The following is a 25635-nucleotide window of genomic DNA, read 5'->3' on the forward strand; positions in this document are numbered from 1 at the left end:
AAAAAAAAAAGACAATTATGCAGAAACATGACAAAACTTTTAAAATAAAATCATCTGTAACTGAAGGAAAATGCCAAACCAAGAGACGACGAGAATTGAGACAGGGGGGGCATTGTCTGTGCCCTTCTTCATTAATTCACAGCACTGTTAAATGATAATGGATTTGATTCAACATGAACTGGGTTTCCGAGGAAAAATTACATCCTTAAAATAGAGATGACGCGATTTATAAGTTGTTTTATGTTCCTTTTGGGATAATTTCTTTTCAAAGTAGTAAAGGTGTCACAAAAAACACAAAATTCACCATGAAAATATGAAAATATAAGTCACTCACATATATCTCGCCTGAATCTCTGCCGTCCCCCTTTTTCCAGGTGCATTCCTTCCAGTTCATGTGTGAAGACAGCCGAGGAGTTCCACTGTCACCTTTGTCCCCTAACTGCCCTTTTTGGCCGGATGGACCCTGGATCCCAGGTTCTCCCTTTGCTCCTTTCTTTCCTTCCACGCCAGGTGATCCCTGTGGTCCAGTCTTTCCCAGTCTGCCCATGTTTCCTTTTGCTCCATCACGTCCATCACGGCCAGGTGCCCCAGGTGATCCCGGCATGCCATGCATACCGGGTTGTCCATTTGTGCCGGGTTGTCCACCACAACAAGGAAGGTACTGAGATGGATACAACAATTAAATCATTTTTTTGATTTTTTTGCAATTTTCATGCGTTTTCGCGCGACTTGTTTGCAGCGCTGAATTTTCGTCTTGCTGCTAAGTTGAATTTGAGTAATTATACGATTTTCATTTCCACACTCTAGCCCATCAACTTTATCTTAGTTGCATTTTAGTAATTTTGGGAATTTTCTAGAATATATTTAATTCGGAGTATGTCTTTTAGGCTTTCGTTGTATATCGAACTAATAAGGAAGCTGCTATTTCAGTATAATGAACTCACCCTGTAGTCACGTGGTTTGCTAGTATTTTTGTTGTTCGTCGCAGAGCAGAAAGTTACGAGCAGCAAAATAACAACACGTAACATGATGGTCAGCAGAAAGTGCGCCATTGATATCCTCTAACCTGTGAAAACTGAAGAGCAAAGAAATGTGTAAGTGATTACTAACGCTCAAATAAACTAATCTAACAACGACTTCTGTTCTTAAGTATAACATATTTATGTTAAAAAATTAAATAAATGCGATTGAAATAAAATGCACTAAGTTAGTGAAGAAACATTAATTAGAAAATACATTCCTCTTACTTTATGTAGAAGTGGTGAAACGTAATAGGCTTAGATCCAGTTTACTATTTTTCTAATAGAAAAGACACAAAGTTACTTAATCTTGGCCTGTTCATTCCTTAATTCCCAGTAAGGAATTGTACTAAACCTCATCTGCGTTCGTAAGACCTATCCATTATTCTTACCTTACTCTTGTTCCTCTGGAAACAAAATGATGTCCACTTGTCTACAGGCAGGCGATTTATCTTTCTCTCCTCATAGTGACTCAACAACTTACACGTTAAAACAAGTTGATTACGTAATAAATATAAAAATACGACGAGCATTCTTATTGGTTAGTACATTTACCAAGGGCATCCTGTTTATTTTAATAATGTTCAGGATAAATCTGGTTCAACTGACCATACCTGATTACGTGGCTAGGCGACTACGACTACTTGGAAATACAAACAGCCGAAGCAGTAGTCGTCATTCAAAATATTGCAGAATGTTGCTAAATCAAGTCAAATGTTCTAAGACAACTTTTAAACCTAATCCTCAAAATATAGTTTTACTCGAAACTTAAATTAAGTGAACATAGAGAGAGCACAGTTCCCGTCTTTTTTATCGAGTGTTTTTTAATCATTAAATTTAGTACGGACGAGGGCCAAATACCGGGTTGAAAAACTGAAATGATTCGTCAGTTATGATGATGCTTGCAGATTCATCAGTACTTTCCTAATAGAGAAACTTAGTTTTAAATCAAGTTTCCTTCTCAGTTTTTCAATAAATCGCAATGAGTACTCGATTTTAATTTTGTCGGTCTAGCTAGAAGTATCTGTACTGACAAATCACTATGATTCATAGAAGGAGAACGCCCCCAAAATAATTGGTTGTTGTCAAAGTGAGTTTCGAGTTCTAATTTTAAGGCGATTTCTCTGCAAGGACTTTAAATTCGTCAATTTTTCTTCTAGTACTGGTCAGATCCGTCATTAAAAAAGGCAAATCTCCATTTACCTTTGTAGTAACTTTGATCCTGAGTATCTGGTCCAAGTGGAAACCAAAATCTAAACAGTGGAAGAGAACACGAGCATTGATATTGATTTATCATTAAAAGATTGAACAAAAGATTGAACAAGGAGCAATTCTATTTTTACATCATGAACATTACACTGGCCCGCTAAATAGCTTAAAAATAATTGCACAGTTCTCCTTTTCTTCCATAATTAACCACTTTATTAACTTGCATTTGGTACTAAATATCAAAGAAGAACCTGTGTGTCATATGAATTGAATGCATTTTTTGAAATGGTCGGTTAGTTTCGTTGAGTGTTGTTCGACTTGATTTGGCTGATTTTTCTCTGCAAAATAAATCATGCTGTCTTTTATAAATTGAATATCGTACAGCTTCAATTGGTGATGTACGACTTTTAATATGAAATAACTGGTTTCGTTCCGTTCTGTATGCTATATCTTTTAGAAATATTCAGTAAATTTCAAGCAAGAGGACGTGACCCAACTGTACTTTTTAAATCAAGCCTGGTTTCGTAGATATACTTCTGTTTCTGTTGGGAGGGCATCACTGCTTTATCTCAAGAAAATCGACGAAAAATTTCTTTGAATTGATTTTTTAAACTGAGGAACTACGCGGCTAGATGAATTTTTTGAATTATCACTGGATGAAATTTCGCATTACCATAATCAGCCGCTTAATGCTTGGGTTGTCTACAGTGAGTGAAGACCAAAAGCTCAATTAAAACAAAAGAAGAAAGTAATTTTGTCAGGTTTGCCATTACAATGAGATTTTTCTCAATATTAGTACAACCAAAATTAAGTGTACTCACGCTGAAAGTCTTTTTGTTTCTCTGTACAGCTGAAGAAGTCTGCTTCTCTCTCTTGTTTACTAAACTCTTGGTTCTTTTGCTAACAATGTTCTCGTCAGAACAGGTTTGTAAAACAATTAGTTCAACAGAGAATGGACCGGCTATGATTTCTGACACGCCCGACAACATACCAAGGAGAACAGCTAAAAATTACGTCAAAAAGTGAAACTTATTTGTTGCCAAATCAATTGCTTTACTATGCGAAAGCCGCCTTATATCCTCTTACTATTGTCATCAATATAATTTGAGCTCCCAGCCGATTTCATTGTCGCTCTCACTTATAAATTGTGACCGTGAACCACAGCCAGTAAATTATCTTTGAAAAATGTGGGTTTGCCCGTCCATTGGACTCTAATGTCGTTTTGGCTTAAGACACATTGTACTGCAGATCTATTGAATTTCATAATCAAACCAGTTTAATTTAATACGTGTTATTATATATTTTGCCTCAGATTTTCAAATAGCCTATCTTATCTTTATCTCTTTTCTTCTTTTAGTTCTTGTGCGAATGCGATTTTCGCACAAAATGCTTAGGATGACTTAAATGGTTTCACCTTTTTTGCGTTACATAACAATCGCAACAATAGTTCAGTCAAACCTAGATACAGCGTTCAGACATTACTCGCAATGTTAAGACAGGTAGACGTGGCCTTCATGGAGATCAATCTTGCACTTTTATGCCACGTTAAGATATGAAGGTGACTTTTAATATCCTTAAAGACGACTTAAATCTTTGTCAACCCATCAAACCTACGAAAATTCACATGAATGAAGTAAGATATAACAGTAGCTGTCGTGGAGATTGGAACACGCGTTTCATACCAAAGTTTTTGCTTTCGCTTGGAACCCACCTATATAAACTTTGATTTTATCTCAGGACGCCGCGCCATTTTTCATCCTTTATATATGATTTACCCTATAAGACAAATTGACTGAAAATATTTAGAAAGGTGCATTGTTTACAATATATATTGTATTCGAATTACTAACCATTCTTTCCATCGAGTATTCCCCCATTCTGCTGATGCACACTTTGAATCACCTTTATTCAAGTGAAGAACTTAGACAACCAGTGCGGGAACATCAGGAAAGGAGAAAGAAAACGAAATATCAATACGTAATTATACTGGTAAAAGAAAAAGATTACATATTAAAATCTGTGTGTTTATACGTGGTCGGTTTATAGGGCCATTATATTTGCATAGATTACGCTCTTTCAAAGGTTTTTAGTCTCTTTTATCAAACCACTTTTACGGGAACAGACTGGGAACCATTGGGGCTGAGTTTGGTGAAAATTTTACTAGCTCCCAAAGTCTACACCAGGGCTTATTACAACGATGGATTTCCTCTTTTTTCCCCAAATTAGCTCTAAATCGGTGTAAAGTAGAATTTAATAAAATAAAAAGTAATACTAGTAGTTTGAGTAGATGTACAGTCACGTCAGCGTGGAGTCCAAAGTGTAAAACTTATCAAAAGTGAACTCTTCATTGCATATTATGCTTCGAATCCTTCAGACTTTCGAATAATTATTTTCAGGCGTCTTTCTATTCTGCTTGTGTCTATCTACGTTTAGCACGAGATTAAGTGTGCGAGAAATCTACGTGAGATTCTGTGGATTTTCCGGGATTTGCATAGAAGATACATTTATATCACTTTCCAGATATCGTCGGGGCACTCGACTCAGTACTTCATTGTTTGTTGTGTTCCGAGATCGTTTTGTGCCGCTCAGATATATTTGTGTGAGCTAATCATATATGTTTAGCTCTGTTGAGCTGTTGTTGTTGAACTCGCTTTAAGAAGAACTGGATGGATGTAAGCCAATCGTGTATTTACGTAGCTTAAGAATCGTTAAGTCACGAACTGAATGATTTTCAAAAACAGGCATAATTTTTAATAATTAAGACGGGTAGATCGAGCCTTCAAGATGCATTCGCTTACACTTTTCATGAAAAATAAACGTAAAGACTGGACTAAATATTTTCAACTCGTTTGATTTGTTTTGTAAATTTACGCATCAGTATACTTCCCTTCAACTCGCAGTTAAAAATAAATCGATTATTTTCAGCCAATCAATCATTAAGGTAGCTTACAAATCACCGATTGCTGAGTCGGCTGACCTTAATAAGTTATGACTGACCTTAATAAGTTATGAAGTACAACTATAATTTTTTCCAATTTAGATCCACTCCGATTCCGTTGGGACAACTCAATATACGGGATCTGTGATACCGATTCCGTGAAGTAAAGCGCTCGCCACAATGTATATCTGACATCATCTTACTCCCAGAAAAACATTTGGTGAAAGACAAAAATTGCACTTACCTCTAAATATCCCCTGAATTTTCTCCACTAATAAATCTGCGGCTAAACTTTCCAACATTGTTGTACAACATTCGATTTATATCCACGCATATTAGACCAACAAAAAAGAAAATGTTGCTCAGTCGGCCATCTGACATGCGCTGCTAAATGTGCTAACACTGTTGAACCAATTGATGCTGTAACAATTTTGATGATAAGCTGTAGACGTGTTTAACACAGGAAATAATGATTCAGTTCTGTGATTATTTATGACTCCAGTTTCGTGTTCCCACCAGTTTGATATTCATCGTGCATCCATTATTTTCAATTGTTCATTGATGACATTTGTGGCAAACGTTTTTGATGACATTTATTCCCCGTATCCAATGAACAGCTTGATTTGCGTTTCTATATGTTTCTTAAACAAACTGTGTAACAATCCAGTGTTTGTCATAGCATGATGTTTACTTAAAATGAAGGAATTCTCTTTATCGTAACAACTCATAAATTAATTGAGTCTCAATTTGTTTTTCAATTTTAATTTCCAGTAATCAAAACTGTTAATTAAAAATGTTTGAAAAACTCTTACACTTTACTGGTGATATCAAAATTTTGCTGACTAATGATTCAGTGACGCGTTGGGGCATATTAGTCAGAGAATATGAGTAGAAATTTCAGCAGGTGTTACTTATGTACTGTTGAATCTTCGACAGTAAGTAAGAATCTGGGCTGAATAAGAAATACTGCCGCTGCATGCTATCGGTTACGCACCGTCACCACAAAATATTTCCATCATGACAAGTCTTAAGAGCGAGGAGATGTTTCTTCGGGTATTCTTCGAATGTTCTCTTTAAGATGTATGGCCGAGGCTTCTCAAGCTCTTATGTACACAACTTCGCCGCTAAATTATATTATTCAACAAGCGCTGCGTTTGTGCAAATAAATACAAATTACAACAACAGAAAGCATTCTTTTTGCACGACGAAGACACAGAAGTGATTCTGCCCTGCTATGTTAGATATATTCGATATCCAGGCCTCCTCCGTCCTGATTATAACTCGTTCTATTTTTCGCCATATTACAAAAACAAAAATATTAATTTATTATTTTATTTGCAAATTTTTATCACTTCCTCGTTATAAAAAAATGATAATATTTTACATGGAGTACCTTGTTTTGCTGGCGTACATCCTTCCCGTGGGAGGGTCCTCTAGGACAGTAAAAATTGTACTCAGACGCATATCCATTGCTGTTGTACCGTAAAAATTAGAATCTAGTCGCCCTCGAGTGTGTTTCTAGAGAAGACTGAAAGACGAAGACGTCATCGACGAGCAAGGACAGCTCACTTGAGATAAATGATAGACTCCCAAACATTCGCAACCTAGAATTGAAAAGAGAGCTGCTGATTGGATTCAGTCGTTGTTTGTAAGAGATCTTTTTGGCTATTATATTTAACGATGGCATTTAAACCTTCCTGTGAAGTTCATTTCTCAGGTCCCTTGGATCATAGGTTTAGTTTGGGGAGAACTTTGATTCTCGTCATGGGCGTATTAAACTTTTGAACATGAAAATCAATGAGGCTCTGGTCACTGTCGACACAGCGGCAAAATGAGTGCGCATGCTCGTCATGCGTGAGCAATCTTACTCGGCAAAATGGCGGCATTTGTAAAATTCCCGTTGCTTGTTCTCATTTCGCGTGGATAAGTCCAAATCAAAATAGATAAGGTTGTCGCTTTCGGGAAAGATTCCTTCGAACTTCCTCCGTCACATATCTTATTCAACAAAAAAATATTGTGGTAACAGGTGTGAATTTGGCGATTGAAGTGGGGTACTCGTAATCGATTCACGCTTGAATCACAAATCTCCGGAGCATGCGCACTCATTTTGCCGCTGTGTCGTCACTGTCACCTTTCTCGAAAAGCATGCACAGAAGACTTGAATGAATGTCATCCCCAAGAGCATCTCGGTATTCAAAATGGCGTCCAGCTGCCATTTTAAAAACAGAGAGGGCCCTGGTGACGACTTTATTTTGAATTGGCTTCGTAAAATGTTTTCAAAAAGATCGCTTAAAATGCTGAGGTTATTGCAAAAAAAGAAAAAAAAAGAAAAAATCATGAAATTCGGTTAAGAAATACTGAATTTACGAGTCTATATTGACAGGGCTGTTACTCGAATGGATACTCCAAAACAAAGTTGGACACCTAATGATATTTACACAACAGAAATCTTACTGAAAACTGTAAAAGAAGCTAAGCTAAGCTAATTTGCTTCATATTTCCTATCCACATCCACAAGACCAAAATCTATAGAGGCGTGTATAAAGTTGTTGATCCGTTGCCATGGTTACAGTGTACAAAAAATACATTTTGGAGGGGACACTGAAATGAAGTTCGAGGATTCGCTTGTTCCTGCCGTCCCTTCCAAGATTATCACCATTTTATATATCTACAACTCGAAAGGCCTGGCTGCATAGTACTAATGAGTTATTTTGTTGTTTGTGTTGACTGCACAAGTATCTCACACTAGGAAAAATCGGACGTAAACAATCCGTACTGAAAAAGAGTTGGCCAGAAAGGAATCAAAATTCAAAGGAGTCAAAACGAAAAAGAAAGTGCCTGAAATGCTGTTACATCTACGTTGGTACAGCCATCTCTCTCCTGGCGGATACCTCGGTATAACGGACACCTCGACAATACGAACAGCAGCTGAATTCCCGGCAAAAATAAATTACAGACGTTTGACTGAAATAAATTCCCTCTAATACAGACTCGATCGGTATTAAGGACACTAACTCGCAGTCCCGAGGAATAAAGGGAGTTGACTATAATTGGCAAAAGTTGCCCATCTCGCCAATATAGTGCAGGTGCTTATGCAAAGTATAAAAATTAATAAACAGGCTATAGCCTTCAAATACAGTGCAGTGCAGGGTGAACTTACATGTGAAAACAAGGATAAGAAAAAGAAAAGAAAAACTATCAATCAAATGCTAGAAAGTTGAGCCCAAAGTGCTTGCTTAAGGACGGTGCCTCCTAATACAGAAGTATTTTTGTACAGTTTGTGACTATGCGGGGAAAGCAGACTATTGGAACCCAGAAAGATCAAAGGCTCCTGTCACGAGCCAACTTTTGAATGCAGAATGAATAGCGGTAACGTAAACGCAGTTTTCGAATCAGACTAGGCTACAACTAAGGATTCGTGGACGCCATGCGGGAATGAAGTGTGACCTGAAAGGTATAAAACATTGTTCGCGTTGTGTTTGGCTGGCCCAGGACTCGAAATTTAAATAAATAAGGGGCCTCATTTATTCCACATTCTAGATTTTTAGCCGTTCCCTTCAGTGAGATTGAGCTCCTCGAATGGTTTTGTATTTTTTAAGAAAGTTTAAATTTTGAAAATTGTTTGGAGCCTTTGGAGTTGTTGGCTTTTAAAGGCAAATAAGAAAAAGAAAAAAAAAACCTCTGTTACCGTGAGGTTTGAACCCAGGACCCTTGGCATTAAAATCAACGCACCACGCCCTTAGACACACCTCCCACAACTCCTTCAGAAGAACCTAATTTTAATTTGTATTTATTGGTTGTTCAGGTTGTTTAACTATCTGGCACGAGTGCCGCAACGATTTTAACAGTTACATGACTTCGGACCGCCAAAGAAGAATACGCAAATGAACACGGAACACCCTAAGACGTTTCTCCATCGTATTTTCTCCTTCCATTTTGCGCAAAATCCCTGTTAACTTGGACCGCAATCTCGATCTGCTTGAGCGACTAGTTGAACATGGACACCACGGGGATTTTCTCGTCGAAATAAAAACGTGCGAAGACTATATACATCGGTCGAGTGTTCTTTAGACTATTTCTTTTAATTTCGAACTCCAAAAACCGTGAATTTTTTTAATTGAAGGAGGAGAGAAATTAAAGCGAGCCGTGAGAGTACGCCATATTTAAAAGCATACTGCCCATCGAGTGACCAATGGAACGAGCGAGTGAGATTCCCCCACATTACGATACTAGCTCGTTCATTGCGCATGCGCCAGTCACGAGTTAAAAATTGGGGGTAGCGGGGCATTTTTTAGAGATAATTAAGCAAACATTTATTCTAAAGAGCAGTAAAATACAAAGCAATGTAGGGTTTTTCTCCAAATTGAAGCCTTATTATCTCTAAAAATTGTATGGTTACTCCAAGTTTTTTTTCAAATAGAAGAAGGATCCTTGCGAAAAGAAAGCATGAAGAAAATTCAGGCTTGAACGGGATTCTAGCCCATGACCTCTGCGATGCCGTTGCAGTCTTCTACCAACTAAGCTATCAAGCCAACTGGGAGCTGGTCATGTTCTGAGTTCGTAATATACCCGTGAAGGATGAATAAATAAATGTAAATATATGAAACATATATTTTGAACTGCGGATGAAAGATCAAATAGAAGAAGGATCCTCACAGTTACTACGCAACTTTTAACTGCTTAAAAGTAGTCCAGAAAAGAAAGCCTTCACATTTATCCAACTTTTCTTCTCTATGTTAACATATTTCTGGTCCTAAGCACAGAAATTTCTGCAAACCAAGAACGAGCATAAGCAAAAAGAATACAAATAATCACTGAGCAAACTAAGGGACCATTCATTCTTTTTACAAAGTGGCAGAGGCTAGTAGAATTTGAGGGCGTTATTAAAAAAGAACAAAAAACGATGTCAAGAGGTGGGGAATCACATAAGAAATACAGTAGCCCATAAAGTTTAGATGGTTATTAAAATAATCAGTTCCTGGATCCTCAATTTATTCCTTTTCTTTTCTTAGTTTAGACATTTTTTTTTTGTGATGGCCACTCGAGAATGAAAAAAACTTTCGAAGGGGGAGGGGGTAAGGCATTTAACTGGTTCCCAGGGATTTTCCCTTCACTGGAAGGGTTTTATAATTTTTGGGGGTTCTTGTTTACGTTTCGGCGAAATTTTGTTGTTCTGTCTTCCGCAAAAATCTATTCCTGCGCTGCTACAGTTACACTATTTGATACAGAAAGCCGTTTGAGTATGTCTACTTAACGCCTTTTCCTTTTTAAAAGGGAATATTGGATTTAAAAAGTACCGTACAGAAGCACCATAAGATGTTTTTAAGTTCTCGTTTTACAACGACTTTATTAGTTTCTCATCAGTTGTCTCCAACTAGGAATGAAGTCAATTCCCGAAAAACTCACAAAGATCGAAGAAATGTATCATAAACTAAAAAAGAAAAAAACTTCATGCCTCACGGTATTGAAAGACAACGCGGAAAACTTATATCTATTTTATTCTTTAGAAGTTTTCATTTTGATTATGCTAGGTTCAGGTATTAACATATTCGTGATCCCAATGCAGTGAAATCTGTAACAATAATCTGTAACCCTTGGAATCCTAGGTGTGTGCTATTTTTTCAATGAATTTTTGGCAATAAACAGTCCGCGTGCACGAGCACGAATCTGGTAAAATCGTCGCTTTATAAGTGTTTTTCGAGCCATTTTCCTCTGCAGAAGCCCCCAATCTGGAATCTTTAAGCTGGAATGTGGGTAGAGGCAAGCCTCTGAAAGAAAACAGGTGAGAGGTGGTTTAATGCTGACTGAGTCGCCAGACATGCTGTGTAGCAGACATGGACGACCATGAGTGAAGTTGTCTCTCTGGCCGTTTTGTGGATGGATTCCAGGACCTACCAACGCAATTTGGGCGAGTTTGGAGTAGTAGAATATTTAATGGATTCGAAATTTCGCTGGTTGTAATGGGTGGCTGGAAAAAGCAGGAGTTCTACGCTCGTGGTATGGCTGAATTACCCATAATTCTTTATGGACGCCAACGAGACAATGTGAGATACGCAAGACTGGGTCTGATAAAATGGCTGAAGTATAGCCCGCGGAAAGCGTTGAGAGGAAAACGTCCAGTCAGATGCCAAGGTCTGAACCTGAGGTTTGCTCTAAATGAGGACTTTTCATTTTTGAACAAATAATTTGGATTAAAAATTGACGATAAATCAGTGTACTTTTTGGTGTTGTTATTTGGCCGAAATATTGGCATTTCGGGCTTTGTTGACAAACGAGCGGTGATATGCAGCGAAAATCGGGAGGTGTAGTCGGTTTGCTGGGTGTGATGATGGCAATATGCATCAGCTGGTTCCATTCACACATTATCATGACGTTGTAACTTAAAGGGGCATTGTCACGGCGATTTTGCTGAATTTTGGTCAAAACTGCTCAATTATTTGACGAAAGCCTTTTTGCTAACATGAAATTGCTTTTTGAACACCGGGAAGAAAATCTGAAGGGATTTCTCCAAGGAAGAACTAACTATAATTATTTTTAGCGACTTCTCTAAAATACACAAATAGATCTTGAAAAAATTAGCCCATTTTTTTAAAGTTGCAATCCATTTCCTTCCTAGCCATCCACAGCCAAACATAATTAATACTAGTTTCTGTGTACTAGTAGGGTTATTGTTAACTAAACTGGACCATTATTTTTTAAACAGATCCACCGATTGAAATATGATTTTTTTGGCCATTCAAAGAGACGCTCTCCCTTTAAGTTGATAAGAAGCAAATCATAAAGCAAGAGCGGTGTTTCCACGCAAATATCTGTTGTTAGGATCTAGAGCGTTAAAAGTAAGTTAACCCATCAGAGGATTGCAATCAGTATATGAAAACAAATTACAGCAGACATTTTTTAACATTCCTGGATTTTATTGCTCAACTGATACAGACTGAACCTCAAACCTATTTGCATGATTTCCTCAGAATCAGCACTGCAGTGTTCTTCAACATGTTTCTAGTTATTTTCTACGTTTTTGTTTTAATATTTCGTAAAATGAAAAGTCCAGTTGATCACGTGCCACGTGTTTACTGCTGAGCTTTTGGCACCTCTTCAATGAAGATCCGGGACATTGTAATCCAGCCTGTGTATGCGTCAGCACTCTTCTCGCTTGCACACTTTCAGAACCCAGAATCCCACTCGCACTTTTCCCTTGTGAATGTTATTACAGTGACCTTCAATGTGGCGGTGACGGTGGAGATTGTGGTTCCTGCCAGTCCGCATGTAGAATGCACCCTCAATAGACCCGGGAGAGCTGCACTCGGCGCCATTGAACTTGAAATACCAGCGGCCACAGCAGTCGTCACAGGCATAAATTCTGAGGTTACCAGCAAAGTAGACATGGAGGGCAGTGTCTGTGTACGTCTTCATGAATTCACAGTGCTGTCAAATACACATACACAAGAAAAAATAATATTAACTGATAAAAACAAAAGTTATGAAGTAAAAGGACAAAACGTTTATAATAAAATCATCTGTAACTGAATGAAAATGCCAAATCAAGAGACGACGAGAATTGAGACATGGCGGTCATTGTCTGCGTACTTCTTCATGAATTCACAGCGCTGTTAAATGAAAATGCTCTTGGGTCAACGTGAACTGGGCCTTATAACTATTATTAAGTTAAGTTGTTTTTATGTTCTTTTATGGATAATTTCTTTCAAAGCAGTAAAGGTGTGACACAAAACACAAAATTCTCCACGAAAATATAGAAAGTCCACTCACATATATCTCGCCTGAATCTCTGCCGTCCGCTTTTTTCCAGGTGCATTCCTTCCAGTTCATGTGTGAAGACAGCCGAGGAGTTCCACTGTCACCTTTGTCCCCTTGCTGTCCTTTTTGGCCGGCGGGACCCTGGATCCCAGGTTCTCCCTTTGCTCCTTTCTTTCCGTCAACACCACGTGGTCCCTGGGGTCCAGTCTTTCCCGGGCTGCCCAGGTCTCCTTTTGCTCCGTCACGTCCATCACGGCCAGGTGCCCCAGGTGATCCCGGCATGCCATGCATGCCGGGTAGTCCATTTGTTCCAGGTTGTCCACCGCAACAAGGAAGATACTGAGTTGGATACAAAAATTAAATCATCATTTGAACTTTCTGCGATTTTTACACGTTTTCGAGCGACTTGTTTGCAGCGCTGAATTTTCCTTTTGCTGCTAAACTAAATTTGCGCAATAATGCGATTTTCATTTCCACACTCTAGCCCATCAACTTTTCTTATTCGCATTTTAGTTAAATTTTAGAATTTTTCAAAACTATATTTTATCCTGGGTATGTCTTTTAGGCATTTATTGTATATCAAAGAATTAGGAAGCTCACCCTGTAGTCACGTGGCTTGCTAGTGTTTTTGTTGTTCGTCGCAGAGCAAAAAGTTACGAGCAGTAAAATAACAACACGTGACATGATGGTCAACAGAAAGTGCGCCATTGATGTCCTCTAACCTGTGAAAACTGGAAAGCCAAGAAATGTTTGAATGATTAATAACGCTCAAATAAAATAATCTAATAATGATTTCTGGTATTAAGCTGTTTGTTGGGTTGTAAAATAACATATTAAGATACAGAATAGTTATGAACATAACATATTTGTTTTGAGAAAAAAATACGATTGAAATAAAACGCATTAAGTTAGTGAAGAAACATTATTTAGAAAATACATTCCTCTTATTTTATGTAGAAGCGGGTGAACAAAAAATGGATCAAGTGTCCTGTATTTGTAAAAAAAAAAAAAAAAAAGATGCGAAGTTACTTTATCTTGGTCTGTTGATTCCTTAATTCGAAGAAAGGAATTGGACTAAACCTTATCTAAGACCTATCAATTATTCCTACCTTGCTCTTGCTCCTGTGGAAACAAAATGATGCCCACTTGCCTACAGGCAGGCAATGTATCTTTCTCTCCTCATAGTGACTCAACAACTTGCACGTTATAACAAGTTGATCACGTAATAGATATAAGAAAACGACGAGCATTCTTATTGGTTAGTGCATTTTGCAAGGGCAATCTGTTTATTTTAATAATGTTCAGGATAAATCTGGTTCAACTGACAATTACGTGGCGAGGCGACTACGACAACTTGGAGAGACAAACAAGATAGTAGTCGTCATTCCAAGAAACTTACAGAATGTTGCCAAATCAAGTGAAATCTTCTCAGATAACTATTAAACCTAATCTTCAAACTTTTGTTTTAGTCGAAACTTAAATTAAGAGAATTTAGGAAAACTAGTGAGCACAATTCCCTTCTTTTTAATCGAGATTTTTATCATTAAATTTAGTATGGACGAGGGCCAACTGGTTGAAAAACTGAAATGATTCGTTAGTGATGATGATGCTGGCAGATTCGTCAGTATTTTTCTAATAAAGAAACTTAGTTTTAAATCAAGTTTCTTTCTCAGTTTCTCAATAAATCGCACTGAGCACTCGATTTTAATTTTGTCGGTCTTGCTAGAAGTCTATGTACTGATAAACCACTATGATCTATTGATGGAGAACGCCCCCCAAATAATTGGTTGTTGTCAAAGTGAGCTCGTTTGTCCGAGATTACAACTAGCTTTCGAGTCCTAATTTGGAGACGATTTCTCTGCAAGGACTTTAAATTATTTAATTTTTCTTCTAGTGCTGGTCAGATCTGTCATTATAAAACAAATCTGCATTTACCTTTGAAGTACCTTTGATCCTGAATATCTGGTTGAAGAGGAAACCAAAATCTAAACAGTGGAAGGGAACACGAGCGTTAATTAAACGAGCGTCCATCAAAAGATTGAAGAGCATTACAAGAAACAAGGACGAATTCTAATCAGTTACATCATGAACGTTACACTCGCCAGATAAATAGCTTCATAATAATTGCACAGTATTCCTTTTCTTCCACAATTAAACGTTTACTAACTTGCATTTGGTCACTAAATATCAAACTGAACAGCCAGTCTGTCACATGAATTGAACGCATTTTTGAAATGGTCGGTTAGTTTCGTTGAGTGTTGCTCGACTTGGTTTGGCGACTGTTTCTTTGCAAAATAAATCATGTTGTCTTGAATAAATTGAAGCTTCAATTGATGATGTACGACTGTTAATATGAACAAACTAGTTCCGTTCCGTTCTGTATGTTGTATCGTTTAGAAATATTCAGTAAATTTCAAACATACTAGTTCCGTTCCGTTCTGTATGCTGTATCGTTAGGAAATATTCAGTAAATTTCAAGCCAGAAGACGTGATCCAACAGTACTTTTCAGAAAGTCTGCTTTAGTCTGATATACTTCTGTATCTGTTGGGCCATGGGTGGGCTTCACTGCTTTATCTTAAGAAATCGACGAGAAATTTCTTTGAATTGATGTTTTAAAACCGAGGACCTTCGCGGGTCGATGAATTTTTGAATCATCACTAGACGATATTTTGAATTACAGCAATTAGCTTTATGCTTAGGTTGTCTACAGCGAGTGAAGACCTAAAGCTCAGATAAAACAAAAGAAAAAAGCAGCTTCTGTTAGGGTTGGCATTACAATTGGTTCCTAACTATAAATACAACCAAAATTAAGTGGACTCACGCCGTAAGTCTTTTTGTTTCTGTGTACAGCAGAAGGCGTCTGCTCCTCTCTCTTGTTTACTAAACTCTTGGCTCTTTTGCTAACAATGTTCTCGTCAGAACAGGTTTCAATAACAATTAGTTCAACAGAATGGACCGGCTATGATTTTTGACACGCCTGACAACATACCAAGGAGAACAGCTCAAAATTACGTCAAAAAGTGAAACTTATTTGTTGCCAAATCAAAACTGATTTATTATGCGAAAGCCGTCTAATATCCTCTCGCTATTGACATCAAAATAATGTGCGCTCCCAACCGATTTTATTGTCCCTCCCCATTTATAAATTGTGACTATGAACCACAGGCAGTAAATTATCTTTGAAAAATTTGGGTTTGTACGTCCATTGGACTCTAATGTTCTTTTGGCTTAAGATACAGTAAAAACCCAAGTGTAAGAACCTACATTCTTTGAAGTCTGGCAAAACAGGTTCCTGTAATTTGGAGTAGTTATTGGCAATTTAGGGTAAGTAGGTTCTTAATTTCTACGAAGGAGATATAGTTGTTGATTACCAGAAAAATAACTAAACTTGGATTTGGTCCTTAAATATACAGTATTTATTCACAACTGTACTTTATATAAACCCGTTTTTGTTTTCGAAATTAATACTTTTATTTGTTAAATTACATGCAGTTTGGTATTTTCTTGCAATATAAATTTGCAATCTCTAAGTCAACTCCTTGGTTAAAATGTTTATCACAATTTTACTGTTACCCACATATAAAAACCTGCTTGATCTTGCTTGGCTAAACAGGTTCTTATATTTTTGGGTATTAAAATGGCAAATTTCTGCCAGCAGGTTCTTAAACCATTAGGTTCTTACACGCCGGTTTTTACTGTACATTATACTTCAGATCTATTGAATTTCATAATCCAACCAGTTTAATTTAACACGTGTTATTATATATTTTGCCTTCAGATTTTTAATAAGCCTACCAGTCTCTATTTTTCTTTCTCTATCTTTTTCTCTTTCTTTCAGTTCTTTTACGAGCTGCGATTTGCGCAAAAATGCATAAGATGACTAAAATTGTTTCACGTTAATATGTAACAAAACAATCGCGACAATAGTTCAATCAAACTCAGACACATTGTTCAGACATAATTCGCAATGTTAATCTAGGTAGGAATAGCCTTAATGGAGGTCAATCTTGCACCTTTTATGCGGCATTAAGATCTGAAGGAGACTATTATTATGCTTAAAATACGACTGAAGTCTTCAAAAGACGACTCATGAGACCTAACAGTAGCTGAATCGCCGCGATTGGAACACGCGTTTCATATCAAAGGTTTCGCTTTCGCCTGGAACCCACCAATATAAAGTTTGAATTTATTCCAGGATACCCTGTTATGTTTCATCCTCTACATATGATTTATCCAAAATAGGATGTAGAGTGAAACAAAATGAGAAGGGTGCATTGTTTACAATATATATATACTGATATATTGTATTCTAATTACTTACCATTTTTTCCATCGAGTTTGCCCACATCCTGCTCATGCACACTTTGAATCGCCTTCATTCAAATGGTGAAGAGCTTAGACAACCAGTGTGGTAAAATCTGGAAAAGAAAAAGAAAACGAAATGTCAATACGTAATTATACTGGTAAAAGAAGAAGATACATATAAAAAAATGTGTGTTTACTTGAGGTTGTTTTTTTGGGTCATAATATTTGTGTTCGCTCTTTCAGAACTTCAAATTTTAGTCTCTTTTATGAAAACCATTTTTACAGGAACAGACTGGGAACATTGGGGCTGAAATTAGTGAACATTTTACTAACTCTCGTGTAGCTAAAGTACATAGCAAGGTTTATTAGCACGGTGGCTCCAAATGTGTAAAGTATATTTAATAAAATGAAAGGTAGCAGTAACTGATCTGAGTAGATGTACAAATCACTGTAGAGTCCAAATAAATTATAATAACAGCACTCTTCATGAAATATTATGCTTCCTTTAGATTTTTGGATAATTAGTTAAGGCGCCTTTCTGTTCTGCTTGTTAGTCTATCTACGATTTGTACGAGAAAATGTGCAAGAAATCTACGCGAAATTCTGTGGATCACTTTCCGTCGGGGCACTCGATTCAGCACTTCATTGTTTCCTGTGTTCCCAGATCGTTTTGTGCCGCTCAGATATATCTGTGTAAGCTAATACAGATTGATCTCTTTGGATGCTTTAGCTCGTGGAAATTTAAGTTGCAAAGAGTTTTAGCGAACGAAATTTTACATCCTGAATTCACATTAGCTGTGTGTTTGGTTTGCGCTGATATTTTTTCTTCACATTTTCAACAACATATTTGCTCCTTTTATAACGAAAGGAATTATTTCAGTGTTACGAATGTTTGAGCAGATATTTTGCCGAAGTAAACTGTAGATTCAAACAGATATCCAGCGGAATGAAACGCTGAGTTCCCCTGTATCGTGAATTTGATGATTTGTGTTTTAATAAGAAAACACCAACATTACAATGCGATCGATAATGTTTTATAACCAAACTGACTGCGACAAAATTTCCAACACCCGGCATAATTCTTCAGAATTAAGGCCAGTAGATAAAGCCTTCAAGATGGATCCGCTTACACTTGTCATGAAAAATTAACGTATAAAGTCGACTAAATATTTTCACTCGACAGGCATCTGACTTTCGAAAGGTAAATCTGGCGTGATACGGATAACGCACTTTCTCATGTTATTTTTTTAGTTTATATCTGATCGAATCTTCTCGATTGGATCAGGCATTTACAAAGATTGCGTTTTCGCTTGAAACCACACTTGAAGTTAGATTTATTGCCCTGACGCACAATGAGTTGCTCAGTCTTTTTGTATACTTTATACAATAGTTGAATGGAAAAAGAAGATTGATACATTGTTTACAATATATTTTGTGCTCGAATTACTGACCATTGTAACTTCCGGCTTGATGTCCTGTTTCAACCAGTTTCTCTCGCGGTCTGTTGGTACAAATGTTGAATCATTTTAAACCAAATCAAGGACGAAACAATGAGTGTAATGGCATCTGTAAAATGAAAAGTAAACGAAATGTTAACATGTAATGGGTAAAGAATAACCATGCAGATTTACAGTGTTGTATATAAATTATGTTTACTCCTGCATATGTCATTGTGTGGTCACGAGTTGCATATTCCTGTCGAAATGGTCAACGAAGATTTGGAATACAATTAAAAAAATATCAGTACGCTACTTAGTAGTGCACAACACAAGAACTAGCCATGGTTCTATGTCGCGGAACTTCTACTGAACTCGCTTTAACAATAACTGAATCGATATAAGCTAATCTGGCATACATTTACGCAGCTTACGAATCGATCAGTCACGATCAAGAATCTCTTGTCACGAACTGAAAGATTTTCAAAAACAGGCATAATTCTTAATAATTATAACGGGTAGATAGAGCCTTCAGGATGGATTCGCTTATTCTTTTCAGGAAAAATTAACGTATAAAGTAGACTAAATATTTTCAACTCACTTGATTTGTTTTGTAATTTTGTTCGTTCGCCAAAATGTATATCTGATATCCTCTAACTTTAGAATTTCAGGAAGCATTTGGTGAAAGAGAAAAAGTGTACTTACCTCTAAACTGATGATGATATCTTCTAAATTTTCTCCACTAATTCATGTTGGACCATCAAAACAATGTCGATGCTAAACGTCGTAACACACTGTTGAACCAATAAATGCCGTAATAATTTCGATGATGAGCTATACTCTTTGAACACAGAAAATAACGATTCAGTTCAGTGATTATTTATCACTCCAGTTTCGTGTTCCCACCAGTTTGATATTCATCGCGCATCCATTATTTTCAATTGTTCATTGATGGCATTTGTGGCAAACTTTTTTGATGACATTTATTCCCGGTATCCAATGAACAGCCTGATTTGCGTTTCTATGTGGTTTCTTAAACAAACTTTGTAAAAATGTAATGTTTATCATAGCACGATGTAGCAGGTTCTCTTTTGGTAACAACGCATAACTCTCAAAGGGTCTCACATTGAGGAATGAGTTCCAGTTATCAAAACTGCCAAATAAACGGCATGTTTAAGAAACCGTTACGCCTTAATTACCAGTGATTTCGAAATTTTGTTGCCCAGTGAATTATTAATGCTTTGGAGTATACTAGTCAGAGAATTTGAGCAGCCTCTTGTTCCAGTTGATGCTTACTGAGAAGCGACTTTTTCGGTCGATTTTTTGTTCAGTATCCGCTTCTTTCGTTCGATAGCCCATAATAATGTGGGCCGAATACAGTGACTGTAGTTGCGTGCTATCGGAAAGCAGCGCAGCAATATTTCCACCATGACGAGTCTTACGAACCAGCAGAGTCTTCTCAGGTTTTCTTCGACTTTTCTGTGGAAAAAATATGGAGGTTCTCAGTAAAGACTTGGTGGCCTCTCAAGCCCATGTGTACTAGATGATAACATTGCGTGTTTCGCTGCTAAATTCTATTATTCGACAAGCGCTGCGTTTATACAAATAAATACAAATTACAAGAACAGAAATAGTTCTTTTTGCAGAAATAAATAGTTTGCCGACTACTTCCCGACCTCTCAATGGAAAGAACATTTACTGCAGTATTCATAACAGTGATTTTTTTTTTTTGTAAATTGAAGTATTGCACGATCTGCCAACTCTGCATTTATAAAGGTCACAAAACAGCTCCTGAAACTCTATAACTTCCTCTCAAACGGGACGAGTAGCTTACCTTCTCTTCCGTCCTGTAAACTTTGTCTGTGTCGGTTCCGTGGTGCCCACCTCGCAAATCATTGCTGGATACTTATACTTTCCAAGGCTAAAACTGGCTCCGCTTCTATAAACTTTTCGCAGGTCTGTTCAATTTACTTGACAAAAAGTACAAATTCTAGAATCCTGCCTCTGCCCAAAGTGAGCCCAAAGCTCCACATTTGCTTGTAAATCGTCGCCGTAAACAAGGCTTTCTCTTCGATTTTCACTGACTTTGGCCGCCATTTTTGGCTGATAACCTGGCCTTTTCATAGGGAAGAACGCTGGATAGCTGTAACGTGGACTCCTTAAGTATCACCCTGTGCTGTCTCCATGCTGCAAAATAAATTTCTTTCCACGTGTTTCCTCTCAGGAAAATGTCTTCTTTCCTTAGTGAGCTTGAAAAGCTGAAAATCGATAAAAAGTAAACGCTTTGAATCCTCCGCTTTCTTACACAAGACAGCAAAATGATGATTGCTTTGCAATGAGCTTTAGCTTTGGAGATTTCCTACCCTTTGCTACAGCTATGTTATAACATATAGTTCAGAATCAGAGTAATTCTGTAGGTTACCTTGATCTGTTGAATAGTTGGATCCCAAGATGGTTCCAGAGTAGCAGGGAGACAGGATTTCGGATCCAGGGAAGAGTCAGACGCGTGCCAAGCTCAATTGTCTCATAATACAAGAAGGCAACTCGGGTAGTAGGAAAAGACATGAGCTCAATAACTGTCTTCACATTGAACATTTTAGTAAATGAGTTATTTACAACAAGCTTATTTAGCTTCAGAAGGTAGTGGAATGGTTGAGTCACGGAAGTAAAGAATGCGTTCTAGTCATGGTTCAAGTGAACCTCAAAGTGAAGCATCTTTTGTCAACACTGCTGAAAAGTACAAACTACAAATTATGAAAAATGTCAGTCAAACACTTGTACAAGAAATCAAATCACGAAATTTGCCAGTAAATATAACATCAAAATTTAATTAGGACAACTGATTGATATTTTAAAGAACACCGATTAACTACTGTAGATATTTAAATCACCTCAAGAAAAATGAATAATTAATTATGAAGAAGAAAATGACTCTTCTTATAAACAAACCAATTTTATTCCTTCTAGTGACTATAAGTATGCATATAACTGAAATACTTACAGCAAGTGATTATATTCTAAGAGCAGGCTTTCCCGTTGTAAAATATTAACAATAACTTCTTCAGAGGAAATCAGTGGTACCTTTTCAAGGGGACGCACCATTATTTCCAAAAAAAAAAGTTTTGAATGAAAAGCTATTCTCGTCTTTTATCTAGAAAAATTATCTCTCCTTTCTTCGTAACTTTACTTTTAGGGACCGCTTTAGGAAGAACGTTTCTTCACCTGTTTCTTGCAGTATCAGCATGTGTCATGTGTCCATTGGCTGCGGCTTTCGGCCATGTGACTTAGGATATTAGTTTTTGTCAATTAGACACATTGGTCAGGCGTATTCCGAACGGAGCTCATTTAGGCCATAAAGCCATTTGAACGTCTCTCGTGCTCTCAGCCGGTCATCATTTTGCCGTTGGTTGAAAAGGCCCACAATATTAAACAATTAGTCACGCCTGGAAAGTGAAAAAGTGTGAGCGTACACACTTTTTAAAAGCACTGCAGTTTTGGTTCCAGTAACTTACAAACCGTCCCTATCAGATGGACGGATTTTAAAGTGCTGTCTTAAGCAGTTTTTCAGCACTTAATTTTATTCCCATACCCTGGCAAAATGACAAACTGTGTTTGTTTTCACTGCTTCTTCGATAGGGTTGCCACGGTCAGAGAAAAATCAGGGATAAATACTTTGAATATATATTATGAATTCTGACAGGTTTTGAAGGCAACAGAGACATAAAATTGACAACTTTACTAACTAAGAGAAAATAAAGCTTCATCAAAATTAATTTGGAAGCCAGTTCAAGCTAAAAGAAAGGGTATTTTTTCCCTGGATATTTTTTAACCAACGCGATGATTTGGTAACTCGCACGCAATGCTGATTATCAAAAATACGGTATCCTTTAACAAGAGACTATGCCTTTAAACAATGCCCTCTCTTCTAATTAAAATCACTTTTGATAAAGTTTTACAGCCAATCAGCGCATAAAATTATCAATTTCTTGATTTTGTTAAATTAAAATATCATTGGAATTCAAAATAATTTCAACGGTTTCTGTTTAATCAACGCCAGTCCACCAAAACGCAACTTCATCCGATTCTGCTGAAGGCGGTAGGTGACGTGTTATTGAGAACCGCTGTGAAGTATTTATAACTTTTTCTGAGCAAGTTCTAATCATGTAGTTTAAGGACCCTAGTCAGCCTCCGCTGTTTTCAATGCCATCGAAATTATTGATATTGCATGGTGAAGCGAAATCTTATTGCTTTACTGTAAGTTGTGTTCCTGGAAGTATGTTTCATTATCTTTAGTATTTTCACAGTGATTTCGTTCATTTCGACATGCTCCGAATAAAATGTAATAGCCAAACTCTCGCATATAAACAAAATCAAAGGTGTGGCCGACTAGGGCTCTTTAAGGCTACTCTGCACTGTAAACCACCGGCTTAAGTTATTTATGGATCAAGAGCAAAAGGTGTGTAACTTGAGCGACTCCTGTCCTGTCATCGTTCATTGAACTTATACAGATCAGATCCGCAAATCAGCAGGTAAGGGTTGTGGGTGAATGTTCAGTTTAGAATTATACAAAATTTTGAATTATGGGAAACCAAGGCATCTCTTTCAATATTTGGCTAGGTGTACTGTCTGCCTTGGGTCCGACCTAGGTCTTGCTTCAAACTGAAATAAAAAATGAACATCTTAGGAGTGGCAGAAGCTAAAACGTACAAATAATCTTATAGCAGATTAAGAGGCCATTTTTCAGAGGTGGTTTCACGGCTGGTGGAATCAAAAAAAAAAAAAACAGAGAGAAAAGAAAAGAAAAAATGGCTTTAAGGGTTGGAGAGAGAAGCGTCACATTAGAAACAAAGAAGCTCACATTAAAACAATTTCTACGATTGGGAAAAAAAAAGCAGAAGAAAAAAACGAACAACAAAAGATGGAAACAAAAGAAAAGAAAACGGAAAGAAAGTCAATTAATCTTTATTCGGGATCCACGTTAGTTTTTTTCTTTTACATAGGGGTTTGAGACACCCAGAAAGTAGGGGAAGGCCGATGAACAAAAATCTCACCTGATACTCTTTCTGTGCGAAAAAGAACCTTCCCTAAACCACTCCAAAGATATTTTGACGTTTGTGAATCAGCGGACTGTGGACCTTATTATCATTGCTTCCCTTGAGTGAGTTTGCAGAACAACTGTACAAACAGAATTCTCTGAATATGTCGGCCGTTTTTTTCTAGATTTAATGCTGCTGATAGGACATAATTTTGGAAATTAGAAGGACTTTTAGTCAATAAAGGATTTATGTAAGGCAAGTCTGAGCATTGCTCGGAATGTATTCTTCACACAACGTACTGTAGGAATCTTTCATGGGTTCTAATTTTAAATGGCCGCTATATGTAACTAATTGTTTCCATTAATTTTTTCCAAAAAATTTTCTCCACCGGCTGTGATTTGGCTCTGAAATTTTCTGAAACCTGAACTAGGCTTAACCCTCAGCAAGCGGACGTGTTATCCTAAGAAAGAGTTGTATTTAAGAACAAGGCTGCCATTTAATAATGTTACTGGACTTTATTGGTCTTTAGTAATACAAAGTGCTCTTCACACCTATTGGCATGATCACTTCTTAATCGGCAGTGCAATACTTTTCCACGTCTTTCCTGTTATTTTCTACAGTTCTATGCTCTAAAACGTCTCACAAAATAAGTCCAGTTGAACACTAGTCACGCTTTTACTTTTGAGCTTTTGGCACCTCTTCAATGAACATTCGGGAGATTTCGCAGTAACCTGTGTCAGCGTCAGCAGTCTTGTGGCCAGTGGCACACTTTCCAACCCAGAATGCAACTCGCACCTTTCCCTTTTGAATGTTATTACAGTGACCTTCAATGTGGCGGTGACGGTGAAGATTGTGGTTCCTGCCAGTCTGCATGAAGATTGCACCCTCAATAGACCCAGGGGAGCTGCACTCGGCGCCATTGAACTTGAAATACCAGCGGTTACAGCAGTTGTCACAGCCGCCAACCCTGAGGTCGCCGGAAAAATAGACATGGAGGGCAGTGTCTGTGTACTTCTTCATGAATTCACATTGCTGTATAATAAACACAAGAGTCATACATTACCTAAGCTAGATACCATAAAAGCGATTATCTGTGGATTCATTTTAATTAAGAAAAGGAGGGAGGGTAAATTCACACTTGAACTAGCTTAAGTGGCACACAAGTCCGGAGATTAACACGGTTTCTGTAGCATGAAGCAACTAGGAATATTGCTACTTCCCCCTGGATGGGATGCTAGTTCAGGGTTACCCCCAGCAGTATGTCACCGGTACTCATTTACACAGTAATGTAGAGACAAATTCCGTAGATTCGAACTAACAATCCTAAGATCTTCTACTGAGAATACTAATATGGTATATGGTGATGATCATTACATACATGGAAGATATTGTTTTAGAATTTACTTACAAATATCTCGCCTGAATTTCTGCCGTCCCTTTTTTTCCAGGTGTACTCCTTCCAGTTCATGTGTGAAGACAGCCGAGGAGTTCCACTGTCACCTTTGTCCCCTCGCTGTCCTTTTTGACCGGTGGGACCCTGGATCCCAGGTTCTCCCTTGGCTCCTTTCGTTCCGTCAATACCACGTGGTCTCTGGGGTCCAGTCTTTTCTGGGCTGCCCAGGCTTCCTTTTGCTCCGTCACGTCCATCACATCCAGGTGCCCCAGGCGATCCCGGCATGCCATGCATACCGGGTAGTCCATTTGTTCCAGGTTGTCCACGAGAACAAGGAAGATACTGAGTTGGATACAAAAAATTAAATTATCATTTGAACATTTTGTGGTTTTTAATCGTTTTCGCGCGACTTGTTTGCAGCGCTGAATTTTCTCTTGCTGCTAAACTAAATTTGCGCAATTGCATGATTTTCATTTCCACACTCCAGCCCATCAACTTTATCTTATTCGCATTTTAGTAAATTTTAGAATTTTTCAAAACCAT

At 37.5% G+C, this 25635-nt stretch overlaps 1 protein-coding gene, 1 long non-coding RNA gene and 1 pseudogene across 14 annotated transcripts in view; all 3 read right to left on the reverse strand.

The window, feature by feature from the left end:
- Nucleotides 1–25635, reverse strand: part of LOC146489746 (collagen triple helix repeat-containing protein 1-like) — a 43296-nt gene that overhangs the window by 491 nt on the left and 17170 nt on the right. The window contains exons 1-5 of one of the 12 annotated variants that reach the window (XM_085094827.1): nt 3050–4072; nt 2223–2272; nt 1412–1498; nt 945–1075; nt 335–661 (exon numbers count right to left, since the gene is read on the reverse strand). In XM_085094827.1, the coding sequence (XP_084950953.1) occupies nt 335–661; nt 945–1052 (435 nt within the window). In that variant the 5' untranslated portion in view covers nt 1053–1075; nt 1412–1498; nt 2223–2272; nt 3050–4072. The other 11 variants (XM_085095078.1, XM_085094890.1, XM_085095198.1 and 8 more) reach the window with 11 other exon arrangements.
- Nucleotides 12153–13715, reverse strand: LOC146489747 (collagen triple helix repeat-containing protein 1-like; annotated as a pseudogene). The gene is made up of 3 exons (XR_014859097.1): nt 13522–13715; nt 12934–13260; nt 12153–12591 (listed from the first exon to the last, which is right to left on the reverse strand). The product of XR_014859097.1 is annotated as a collagen triple helix repeat-containing protein 1-like (transcript).
- On the reverse strand, nt 18290–20758 carry LOC146489748 (uncharacterized). The gene is made up of 3 exons (XR_014859696.1): nt 20498–20758; nt 19369–20142; nt 18290–18793 (listed from the first exon to the last, which is right to left on the reverse strand). It is a non-coding gene; the product is annotated as an uncharacterized LOC146489748 (long non-coding RNA).

The sequence above is a fragment of the Pavona decussata genome, unplaced genomic scaffold (assembly GCF_977016875.1).
Source record: "Pavona decussata unplaced genomic scaffold, jaPavDecu1.1 SCAFFOLD_3, whole genome shotgun sequence".
Lineage (NCBI taxonomy): Eukaryota > Metazoa > Cnidaria > Anthozoa > Scleractinia > Agariciidae > Pavona > Pavona decussata.